This window comes from Ursus arctos, unplaced genomic scaffold, assembly GCF_023065955.2.
Source record: "Ursus arctos isolate Adak ecotype North America unplaced genomic scaffold, UrsArc2.0 scaffold_2, whole genome shotgun sequence".
NCBI lineage: Eukaryota > Metazoa > Chordata > Mammalia > Carnivora > Ursidae > Ursus > Ursus arctos.
In genome coordinates, this window is record NW_026622874.1 from 89,578,911 (window position 1) to 89,591,574 (window position 12,664).

The window sequence follows — 12,664 nt, forward strand, 5'->3', positions numbered from 1 at the left end:
GAGGGTGTCTGGCTCATTCTTCATCTTCTCTCGAATTGCAGACTTCAGCGGGAGGAGGAAGAGGCCTTTGCCAGCAGTCAGAGCAGCCAAGGGGCCCAATCCCTCACATTTTCCAAGTTTGAAGAAAAGAAAACCAATGAGAAGACCCGCAAGGTTACCACAGTAAAGAAGTTCTTCAGTGCTTCATCCAGGGTTGGATCAAAAAAGGGTAATTTTCGGATTCTTTTTTTCTCTGTGCTCAAATGAGATACCGAGTAGATCCCCAGTGCATGTGAACTCTCCTTTTTAATTTCTGTAAGCATTCAGGGGATATCAACCCAGATTTGAAACTGAAATGGGGTTTAAGGGGCAGACAATATATAAAACCAAAAATCTGCTTTGGTTGGAGGACATTGTGTGTTGGAGAAGCTTGTTTTGTACTCTATAGGAGTAATAAAATTAAAATACGTCGTTTTGTTTATAAAATGTATTACCATCCAAATGTATGTCTTTTTGGGTGTTTTATTTTTTGTGCCTTCAATTTTTGGATTCTGGTTTATTCTCCTTTGTATAATATCCTTACCGACTGTACCTTATCAGAAATGACTGTTTCTAGACTTAAAGTCACCTAAGAAAGAGGTTTTCTGAGCGCTTGAGAGACAGCTTGCATCTTGAAGAAACACATAAGAGAACATAGAGGAAAAGGCTTTTTTTGGGCTTTGGAGGGGTGAAAGTAACCCATAGTAGGTATTTTCTACTGCATGATTTGTATGTACAGTATCTTTTACATCTGCTCCTTAAAATGCTATATACCCAGTAAAAGGATTGTCACTAAAGTTAGGCGCGTTCTACCAGTCAGCAGACAGCTAGATTAAGTGGCCTAGCTGGAAGTGAGAAAGAATGTCTATTGTTAGGGCTTAGTCTTTGAACCTTTATGTTGGTAATCAGTTATGCAGTAAATTTGAAATGGTGATGGAGGTAAGGCTGATGCTGTCAGAAGAGGTGTTCTCTTGGACGAACCCCATTACCTGGGGTAATTGTCAGGGGTTTTTTTGGTTTTTGGTTTTTGGTTTTGGTCTGCGTGAAGGCAGGGAAATGAATAATAATATCACACCTTAAGATCTTTGCAGGTCCTTCAGATTTAATGGGTGTTGTTTTGTTTTATTAGAAGGAAAGCTTACTTATTACCTAAAACAGTATTTCTTTTTAATAAAAGCAAACCTTTTTTTTTTTTTTTAAGATTTTACTTATTTATTTGTCAGAGAGAGGACAGTGTGCTCTTGCGTGTGTGCACACGTGCGTAAGCAGGGGAAGCGCAGCAGGCAGAGGGAGAAGCAGGCTCCCTGCTGAGCAAGGAGCCGGATGTGGGACTCATCCCAGGACCCTGGGATCATGACCTGAGCTGAAGGCAGACCCTTAACTAACTGAGCCACCCAGGCGTCCCAATAAAAACAAATCTTTAAATAATCTTTTCATTCACATGATTAATTACGAGTTGTTTCTTGGTTGGCTGTCACTTGTGGCGGTTTTCTCTACTGTAATTAGAAAGGAAATAATTAGTACCTGTTAGAGATTAAATTAAGGATGAATTTGGCTCATGATTTATTTAGTAGGAGGTAGTGTAGCGTGGTGGTTAAGCATATAAGCTTTGGAGTCCCCTTGTTTGAGTCTCAGTTCCGTGCTTTACTAGCTGTGTGACTTTGAGCAAGCTAATCTCTTTAAGCTCTGTCTATTCTGAGGGACAGTGATGCCTGCTGTAGGCATGTCTTAAGAATTAAAGGAGCTGATGCAATTAAGAGAGTTCAACACAGTACTTGACAAACATACTAAGTCTCCAATAAATGTTAGCTAGTTAAAAATACAAGTTGTTTTTCTGGTAGAATAAGCTCTGTTAGTAGGGAGCTCAAGGGTATTTAAAGCCATTCATTCCTGTTAAGCTTAAATTCTGTTTCTTGCTTTGGGAAAGTCTCATTAACCTTACGAAATTATGATACACAGTGAAATAGTAAAATATGGTGAAATATGAAATAGTAAAGTTATAAAACCAGTGGCTCTAACTGCCTCTTTTTATAAGTGACAGTATGAAAGCCCATAAACATTAGGTAACTTACTCAAGGTCAAATAATATGTTGGTGTTTTAGAACTCAGGTCTCCTAACTCCTGGTTCCATTTTTTTCCACTATATCCCTTGACTCTAGTAAATATGGGTGTGTGTGCATATCTATATCTTTGTCTACATCTGTGGATAGATATTTGGTGAGGTTTCTGTTACTGAAGTGCATAATAGTCATGTACATTCTGTGACTATCCTTGGTACTTTTAAAAGATCGTACCCTGGGGCGCCTGGGTGGCTCGGTCGTTAAGCGTCTGCCTTCGGCTCAGGGCGTGATCCCCGAGTTGTGGGATCGAGCCCCACATCAGGCTCCTCCACTGGGAGTTTGCTTCTTCCTCTCCCACTCCCCCTGCTTGTGTTCCCTCTCTCGCTGGCTGTCTCTCTCTCTGTCAAATGAGTAAATGAAATCTTTAAAATAAATAAATAAATAAATAAATAAATAAATAAATAAATAATCGTACCCTAAGAATGTCTGTACAATGTGTATTATAGTATGAAACAAGATTTGTACTTTAAAACAATTCCAAGTTGTTTTTATTTTTGAACATTTTATTGGTATACTTCTTAGCTTCTTTTCTTTTCAAACGGTAGATTATTATTTTAGATTTTTAATCTTAGTTGGTTTCGGTTTATAGAAAGCATAGGGAGATAAAGACCTCAAAGTATTGAAAAAAATTGATGTGTGTGTGTATTAGAAAAGATCCTATTTGATCTTTGCAGACTGCTTATGTAACTGCCAGATGAACTTTGCATTTCGGACTGATTATTTGGTCTTTGCCTGTGGATAAGGTTAGCCTATACTAAATGTGGTTTTAATTTATTGAGTCTCAACTAAAATAGGCCTTTTGTGTTCTGTATTCTCTGTTTTACTTCATTAATACATGATGCCTTTGCTCTTGATGTTTTTCTTGCTTCTGTCGGTGGCATGAAAGAAAGCTCTTAAACCAAGGCTGTTTGGTGGTAAACAGAAAATAAATATAGCCTTCTAAGGAGTTTGAAAAATATTTAATATCCTGTTAAGAGTTGGATGCCCTTCAGGGAAGGTTAATGGAATACCTTGATTAAAGACTCAGAGTTTACTTATAGTTTTTAAATTTCCAAAGTAAGGTTGAGTGAGCTATTACAGCTTACAGAGTAAGTCATAGTTGATTGGCCAAGTTGAAATACTTGCTCATACATTTTGAAAGTCCCTTTTCTTTTTAGAGCTCAAGTAGACTGTTGTTGCCCTGAGTAGAATCTTGTATGCATCTTTCACAGGCTAATCTAAAGGTAGTGCTCATGGGAAGAATATCTTTTCTTTTTTTAGAATTTTTTAGAATCTTTTCTTTTTCTTCTTTTTTTCTTTTTTTAAAATACCAATTTTTCCACCCAGACCTTAGATTCTAAATACTAATCTTCACTAATGTGAACTCAAGGGTTCCTTGGAGAAAAGACTGATTCAGGGGTTGGAGCTGGGAAACAAAGGCTGCCCGAAATTTGGGGACATGTCAAAGACCCAGAAGCCAGCTTCTGTGGATTTCCACTGGCCAAATTTGAGTATTAAGTATTAAGGACAATAAGTGGAGTATAACTGGATAAAATAATCCATTAGTTCTTTCAACTAATAAAATAGATAAATGATTAAATAAAGGAGAAGAGGAAGCTCTTTTTTTAAAATTTGTTTATTTGAGAGAGTGCTCTAGAGTGCAGGTGCAGGGAGGGGGAGGGGCAGAGGGAAAGGGAGGGAGAATCTCAAGCGGACTTCCCGCTGAGCATGGCTGTGGATGTGGACACAGATGCAGATGTGGGGCTTGATCTCATGACCCTGAGATAATGACCTGAGCTGAAATCAGGAGTTGGACACTTAACCGACTGAGCCACCCAGGTGCCCAGAGAAAGCTTTTTTTTTTTTTAAACCATAGAATGTTGACTAATAAGTATGAAAGGAGTAATGGAGGTATGAAATCACCATTTTGCGATCATCATAGTAAGAGTTGATTCAGGCAAATTTCATCAATGGATGCTAAGTCTGGGGTGAGAGGAGAGAGTTTCCTGAGGAACAAATTATGAACATGATCTCAAATTAACTCCCACAACTAATTAATTAATTACAATAGAGAAATGGTAGCTATGTTATTGTGGGAAATGGACATTATGTGCCTCCAGATATGATACTTTGAGAAGAACATACCATGAATTATGTCATATTTAAGCTGAAAAGTTATAACCTGAATCCGGTCATGAGGAAACAGCAGAAAAACCCGAATTGCAGGGTATTCAATAAAATGACTTGCCTGTATTCTTTAAAATTGTCAGTATTAGGAAGACAAAGGGAGTCTGGGAGTCCTTAGAGGTAAAGGAGACTATGTATGCTTGACCACCAAGTGAAGACATGACCCTCAGTTGAATCCTATGTAAGAAAAAAACCACACTTTTTCAGGAACTATACCATAGTTACGTAAAAGCATATTCTTGTTTTTAGGAAAACATGCGTATTAAGGGATAAAGAGCATGATATATACAATTTACCTGAAAAATTTAGAAAAAATAATACAGATGTAGCAAAATGTTATAATTTCATGAATCTGAGTAACGGGTATAAAGAAATTATTTTTTTTAAGATTTATTTATTTTTAGAGAGAGAGGGAGAGAGAGAGAATCTCCAGCAGATTCTCCACTGAGTGCATAGCCCAGGGAGGGCTCAGTCTCACGATCCTGAGATTATGACCTGAGCCAAAACCAAGAGTCAGACATTTAACCACCTGAACCACCCAGATGCCCCTAAAGAAATTCTTTGTGACAGTCTGGCAGTTTTCTGTAAATTTGAGGTTGTTTCAGAATAAGACTTAAAACTATAATCCTTCAGCATTCAGTGCTGTCGCAAGACCTGAACTTCAGATGTTGATTAAGCAGAAGTATAGTGTAGTTGATTACATCGTCTGAAGGATCACTAATGAATTGCTGCTTTAATCATGAGGGCCACTTTGGCATTTAGATGAAACTGAGGTAATGATTCCCCAAGTTGAATTTAGAACTGCTTTTATAATTATGACTGTTTTCTGACTTTCATTGGTAAGGATTATGAGAAATTTTTCCCCTGTTACTGCATATTTGGTGTCTTTTATTCTTTGACACCAACCGGATGGCCAACAATTCAGTCCTTTTTCTAACACTTAACCTCCCAGAGTCAGCACAAACTCCACAGGCTAAGGGCTCTGTCCCACAAGACTCTCCCACCCCAGAGGCCAGTTGCAGCCCCCAGGAGTCGGAGCACCCAAACTTCTGACCAGCCAGCTGTAAGTCGGGGATTCCCACAAGCCTCTCCTCAGGTTTGACAGTTTATTAGAATGACTCACAGAACTCAGGAAAACACTTTCTTTATCTTACGGTTTATTATAAAGAATACAACAGAGGAATAGCCAAATGGAAGAGATGCATAGGGCAAGTATGGGGGGAGCACCAAGCTGCCATGTCCTTTCTGGGTGGGCCCTACACCCAGCACCTTGATATGTTCACCAATGTGGAAATTCCCCAAACCTAATCACTTAGGGGTTTTTATGGCAGCTTCATTAAATCATTGGTGATCAGAAGTCTCCATCCCTCTCCCATCTGAAAAGTCAGAGGTCAGAAGTTGAGGGGTGAGTGGGGTGGATGGGACTCAAAGTTTCAACCCTCTAATTGCAGGGTTGATGCCTCTGGGTGGTGACTAGCCTCTCTTTAGATAGCCCTAAGCTATCTAGGGGCCCATAAGAGTCACCTCATTACCATAAATTCAGAAAAGGAAGGAAGAAAGGGGCTTGTTATAAATAAAAACAGATGCTCCTCCCATCTCTGTAACTCAGGAAATTATAAGGGTTTTAGGAGTTCTGTCCAGAGAACCCAGGTGCAGAGACCAAATACATATTTCTTACTGTGCTACAAACTGTATCTCTTTTATTCACATTACATAGCTATAGTCAGAACCACTGAAAAAGTAAGGAGAACTGATTGTTCTATTGAGCTGCCCCAATTTTGTTTGGATAATCTGAGAAACATGGGATTTTTCAGTAAATTTTTTAACATTGAGATAGAAAATGTTTTTAGTACTAGAAATGGTGTTAGTCGTCTTTGCTACATGATCATGTTCTTTTTTGATAATTGACATATTCAGGTTGTCCTTACTCTTTCACACCTATTCTTAAACTTAGTGAAGATTTTGCTTTTACAGGTTTACTTTGTATATCAGAGATTTAGCTGGATTTAATATGTGATCTGCTTCTGTAGACAGCCTTATGTAGTAGGTACTGAATGGATAGTCACTGATTGACTTAAATAGGAATAAATAGATGCTGTAATAATAGTAGGGACATTATGGTATAGTTGTAAAGAATTTGGGCTTGGAAATTAAACAGGTTTGGTTTCAGATTCCAGCTTTTCCTCTACCTGTGTGACTTGAGGCACATAAGTGACTTAACCTCAGTATATATGTGGCTTAAAATGGTAATATTATTTCATATGACTTCAGGAATCTAAATTTTTAAGGATTAATGAGAATGTATAGTAAAGCACAATGTCTGCAATTATGAAAATACTTGAATGATAGCTGTAAATATTACCATTATAATTCGAAAGCATGTATTAGTCTGCTCAGAAGACTTTGCTTTTTATTATTTTTTTAAAGTTTTTATTTTAATTTAATTTATTTTTTAAGATTTTATTTATTTGACAGAGAAAGCACAAGCAGGGGGAGGGGCAGAGGGAGAGGGAGAAACAGACCCCCACTGAGCAGGGAGCCAGACGATACACGGCTCGATCCCAGCACCCTGGGATCATGACCTGAGCCGAAGGCAGACACTTAACCAACTGAGCCACCCAGGCACCCCTAAGTTTTTATTCAAATTCCAGTTAGTTAACATACAGTGTAATATTAGTTTCAGATATAGTGATTCAGCACTTCCATACACACCCTGTGTTCATCATGACAAATGCACTCCTTAATCCCCATCACATTTAATCCATCCCCCCAAACACCTCCCCTCTGGTAACCATCAATTTGTTCTCTGTAGTTAAAAGTCTGTTTCTCAGTTTGCCTCTCTCTCTCTTTTTTATCCCTCTTTGCTCATTTGCTTTATTTTTTAAATTCCACATACGAGTAAAATCATATGGTATTCGTCTTTCTCCAATTGACTTATTTTACTTAGCGTGATACCCTCTAGCTCCATCCATGTTGTGCAGGTGGCAAGATTTCATTCTTTTTATGGCTGATATTTCATTGTATATATACGCAACATCTTCCTTATCCATTCATCCGTCGATGGACACAAACTGTTTCCATAGTTTGTCTATTGTAGATAATGCTGCTATAAATATCAGGGTGCATGTATCCCTTTGAATTAGTATTTTTGTATTCTTTGGGTAAATACCTAGTAGTGTGATTGCTGGATTGTAGGGTGTAGTTCTGTTTTTAACTTTTTAAAAAATGAATTAATTTATTTGACAGAGAGCACAAGCAGTGGGAGTGGGAGGCAGAGGGAGAGGAAGAAGCAGGCTCCTCGCTGAGCAAGGAGCCTGATGCAGGGCTCAGTTCCAGGACCCTGTGATCATGACCTAGCAGAAGGCAGACGCTTAACTGACTGAGCCACCCGGGAGCCCCTATTTTTAACTTTTTGAGGAACCTTGCTAAGAAGGCTTTTTAAAAAAGATTATATTTATTGCACACATGCATGCGCATGGGGGGAGGGGCAGAGGGAGAGAATCTCGAGCAGACTCCACTCTTAAGTGTGGAGCCCGTCATCGGGTTTGATCTTACAATCCCGAGATTATGACCTGAACTGAAATCAAGAGTTGGACTTTTAACTGACTGAGCCACCCAGGCACCCCAGGAAGACTTTTTAAACAGAGTGTGTAGATGGGGGAATGAAAAGCTTGATACTCATGGCAGACTCGCTATCCTTGAAAAAGTATTATTTATATTATATAGTATATATAATATATACAGGTATATATGTACATTATATAATGTACATTCTACATTAAAAATTTTCTGTATTAAAATCTTAAGATTTGAAGGTGAAGAGCAAGCAGTTGCCATCTAGATCCTAGCCAAAATGTGGTATAGGGGAAGTTAGTCCTTTCTATCTTCCCTTCTGAGCACCTGTTGGGCCTCATCTTCCTCTGTACCTGAACTCTGCCTCTCTCAGTTTCCACTCTGTAATCCAAACTTCAAACTTCTGTTCTGTTACTGGGGCTTGGTTTTTAGGAAGGTCAGAGAGAAACAACCAAGTGTTAATTTTAATAATTTGTACTAATTAATAACTGGTGAGCAGAATTAATCTTGATTTATTTTGTCTTTTTTATTTTAAGATTTTAATTTTTTTTTTAAAGATTCTATTTTGTATCCCGCCACTGAATTGCTCTATAACTTCTAATAGTTTGGGAGTGGATTCTTTTGGGTTTTCCATATAGAGTATCATGTCATCTGCGAAGAGAGACATTTTGACTTCTTCTTTGCCGATTTGGATACCTTTTATCCCTTTTTGTTGCCTGATTGCTGTTGCAAGGACTTCTAGTACTATGTTGAATAATAGTGGCGAGAGTGGGCATCCTTGTCGTGTTCCTGATCTTAAGGGAAAGGCTTCCAGCTTTTCCCCATTGAGAATGATATTTGCTGTAGGCTTTTCATAGATGGTTTTTATGAGATTGAAGAATGTACCCTCTATCCCTACACTCTGAAGGGTTTTAATCAGGAAAGGATGCTGTATTTTGTCACATGCTTTTTTTGCATCTATTGAGAGAATCATGTGATTTTTGGCTTTTTTTTTTTTTTGCTGATAAAATCTAAGACACTGATAGATTTGCGAATGTTGAACCACGCTTGCATCCCAGGGATGAATCCCACTTGGTCATGATAGATAATCCTTTTAATGTAATGTTGGATCCTATCAGCTAGGATCTCGTTGAGGATTTTGGTGTCCATATTCATTAGGGAAATCGGTCTGTAATTCTCCTTTTTGAGGGGGTCTTTGCCTGGTTTGGGGATCAAGGTAATATTGGCCTCATAGAATGAGTTTGGTAGCTTTCCTTCTGTTTCTATTTTTTGAAATAGCTTTAGGAGAATAGGTATTAGTTCTTCTTTGAATGTTTGGTAGAATTCCCCAGGAAAACCGTCCGGGCCTGGAGTTTTGTTTTTTGGAAGGTTTTTTTAATCACACTTTGTCTTTTCCTTATCCCATCTGGACTTAGTTATCTCCTCTTTTCCTACCCTTTTTTTTTTTAAGTAGATATGTTTTTTATGATTACATCTTTATTTTCACTATTGGCTTACTAGCTGTACCTCTTTCTTTTCTTTCTTTCTCTCTCTTTCTCTCTTTCTTTTTTTGTTTAAAGTGGCTGTTCTGAGGTTTTAAAAATACCTTTAAACTACTCTACCTTCACGTAGTGTTACACCAGTTTACATATAAGAATCTTACCAATAGTATCCTTAGATTTCTTCCTCCCACTCTTTGTGCTATTCTTTTCCTACATTTTACCTACACATATGATACAAATCCCACAGTCCATTATTATTCCTTCAGCTTTAAACAGTTAATTATCTTCTAAAAATTTTTTTAAATGAGAAAAAAATTTTTTAAAGATTTTATTTATTTATGACAGAGAGATAGAGAGAGAGCACAAGTAGGCAGAGCAGCAAGCAGAGGGAGAGGGAGAAGCAGGCTCTCCACTGAGCAGGGAGCCCGATGCGGGGCTCGATCCCAGGATTCTGGGATCATGACCCGAACTGAAGGCAGCCGCCTAACCAACTGAGCCACCCAGGCGCCCCAGAGAAAATATTTTTTATATTTGCCATTGATGATGTTCTTTGTACATGGCTGTTGGGAAATGAATTACTCCCAGTCATGTGTGCTCTGGGGATTGTTCTGTCTGCTTCTGTATGCAGTCATTGGTAGTTTTCTAGTACTCAGTCACAGACTCGAGGGAACCCCTCTGCAGTTATCTGAAATTTTTTCTCTGCAGCCCCATCATCTCATTTTGCCATGCAATTTCTAGGGACTTTATCTTCCTTAGCTCTAAATGCTCTTTCCCCAATTCAGCCAGTCTGCTAGACTCTGTTTGAGTTGCCTTGCCCCGCCCTGTGCCGTGGCCTAAAAATTCTCCCTGCAGTGAGTTGGGGTACTTGTAAGACTTACCATATTTGTCTACTTCTCTCAGGAGTTACTCTCCCATCTACCTGTTGTCCAGTGTCTAAAAACCATTATTTCATATATTTTGTCTGATTTTCTAGTTGTTAAGGCAGTAGGGTATACCCAGTCCCTGTTATTCCATCATGACTAGGAGTGGAATTGTCAGTTTGAGTGAAGGATTAACTCTTAAGTATTAAAGAACTTTTTCTAATCATATAGGATGTCAAATACAACTTTTGGTTTTCCATATTGGTAAAAAATGTTTCAGAAAGGACGTTGCCAGTTTTTGTTTTAGATTAGATTGTACCTGATTTATTTATTTGCTTAAAAAGAAAAAAAGTAGTACCTTCAAATGCCTCCAGAATAAAAGGTGATGGTCCCTCACCCATCTGGTTTCCAGCCACTACCACCATCGTTCTCCCATTTGCAGACAACCTTTGTCATTAGTTTCTTGTGTATCCTTATGTGCTTTTGTTTTCATTTATAGACACATGTATTTTTATTACATATACTCAGCTGTGTATTCTTATTTACATACTGCCCTTTTTTTTTTAACTTCAGCATTATGTTTAAAAATTCTTCCTTTTTAGTACATAAAAAATATTTTATTTTAAAACTATATAGTATTCCATTTTATGGATTAAACCACAATTTATTTAGTCCCTTAATGGTAGATATCTGTGCCATTTTTAGTCTTCTGCTGTTATAAGTAGTGCTCAAATGAGTGACCTTGTACATATTTCATTTTGTGCATGTGCAGTTATATCAGTAGAAAACTTATGAGAAATGGAATTGTTGTTTCATAGGATAAATGTATTTTTAGTTTTGATGATTATTACCACATTGCACTCTATTGCAGTTACACCATTTTACATTGTCGCCTCCACAGTATGAGAGTGCCTTCCTCCCATATCCTCATCAGCATCAGATTTTTGTCTGTTTGTTAATTTTTAAGATGGCATCTCATTTAGTTTTAATTTGCAAATTTGTTATCATGAGTGAGATAGAGCGTGTTTCCTGTGTTTAAGATCCATTTATGTGTCCTTTCTGTGCAGTTAGTATGCTTTACCCATTTTCCTGTTGAATTCTTCTCTCTCTCTTTCTTTAAAGATTTATTTAGTTTTTAGAGCATGTGTGAGAGACGGCAGGGGTGGGCAGAGTGAGAAGGGGAGAGAGAATCCTCAAGCAGACTCCCTGCTGAGGGTGAGGCCTGATGGGCTCAATCCCAGGACCCTGAGATCATGACCTCAGCCGAAGGCAGCCGAAGGCAGATGAAGGCAGATGCTTAACTGACTGAGCCCCCAGGTGCCCCTTGAATAATCCAGTTTTATCTTAAAACTTTAGTGCAGCTTCATCATTAAAATGTATCCCAGGTACTAAAGTTCAAAAAGTGGAATTATAAGAAGTTACTCTGAGAAAGCAGGTAATAAGTTGATTTTAATACCTTCTAGAGACACTTTGTCTGCATGGGGGTATGAGATAATTTAATTTGTTACAGTTATTGAATTAGCACAGTTCAAAATCAGGAGGCTTCGAATGTGGTCAGATCAGGTGATGGTTGGTGCTGAGAGCGCTTACTCTACTGCAACACCCTTATCTTTGTTCCGTAAGGGTCCCATTTTCCTTTCAGTGTATTAATTTGAAGAGGGGGAAAGAGTTGTGTGGCCACTCATTAAACAGTGTTTTATGTGTTTCGCTTGCCTCTTTGCCGTATGTTCTGTCATGATCACTGTGCTATTTGGGATGCATTCTTTCACTTGGAGCAGTATGACTTGAAAACTGAATGGTGGGTAAATAATGATTAGTCTCCACATAAACAGAGTAGCCTTTTTACAGGTAGCAGAGTTCACATCTTATAAGTAAGCTAACATTTTTGTGCTTCTAGTGATTGTTATTTTACTTGTTGACAGTTTCATAAACTCATGCAGTCTTTGAGAAAGTTCAAGATAGTGGTGCTATTTCAGTATTTACAATTAAGTATGTAGATCAAAGCATGATATATTTTGGCTAAGAAAGTATTAGAACAACTTTTATTTGAATGGGAATATCATATAGTTTTATCTGCTTGTACCTCCTAGTCATAAAATAGATTTAGCTCACTTTAAGTAAAGTTGTCCAAATATTTAAACATAAAGTAATTTAAATTCAAGTTTAACTTTGATTAAGTATAATTTAAATAATCTTAAATTACATACTTAAAGTAATTCCATGCATGGATCTTCTATGTAATGAAACTCATTATGTTTAATTTTCCCAGCAGAAATTCAGGAAGCAAAAGCTCCCAGTCCTTCCATAAACCGGCAAACCAGCATTGAGACGGATAGAGTGTCTAAAGAGTTCATAGAATTTCTCAAGACCTTCCACAAGACAGGCCAAGAAATCTATAAGCAGACCAAGATGTTTTTGGAAACAATGCATTACAAAAGGGTAGGTT

General features: G+C 37.9%; 1 protein-coding gene across 11 annotated transcripts in view; it reads left to right on the top strand.

Moving 5' to 3' along the window:
• The window catches only part of RABGEF1 (RAB guanine nucleotide exchange factor 1), a 60,032-nt gene that overhangs the window by 22,045 nt on the left and 25,323 nt on the right, over positions 1-12,664 (top strand). For 5 of the 11 annotated variants that reach the window (XM_048224510.2, XM_026515926.4, XM_048224509.2 and 2 more), the window contains exons 3-4: positions 42-208; positions 12,491-12,657. In XM_048224510.2, the coding sequence (XP_048080467.1) occupies positions 42-208; positions 12,491-12,657 (334 nt within the window). Of the gene's footprint in view, positions 1-41; positions 209-12,487; positions 12,658-12,664 lie in introns of those variants that run through there. The other 6 variants (XM_026515925.4, XM_044390297.3, XM_026515924.4 and 3 more) reach the window with 2 other exon arrangements.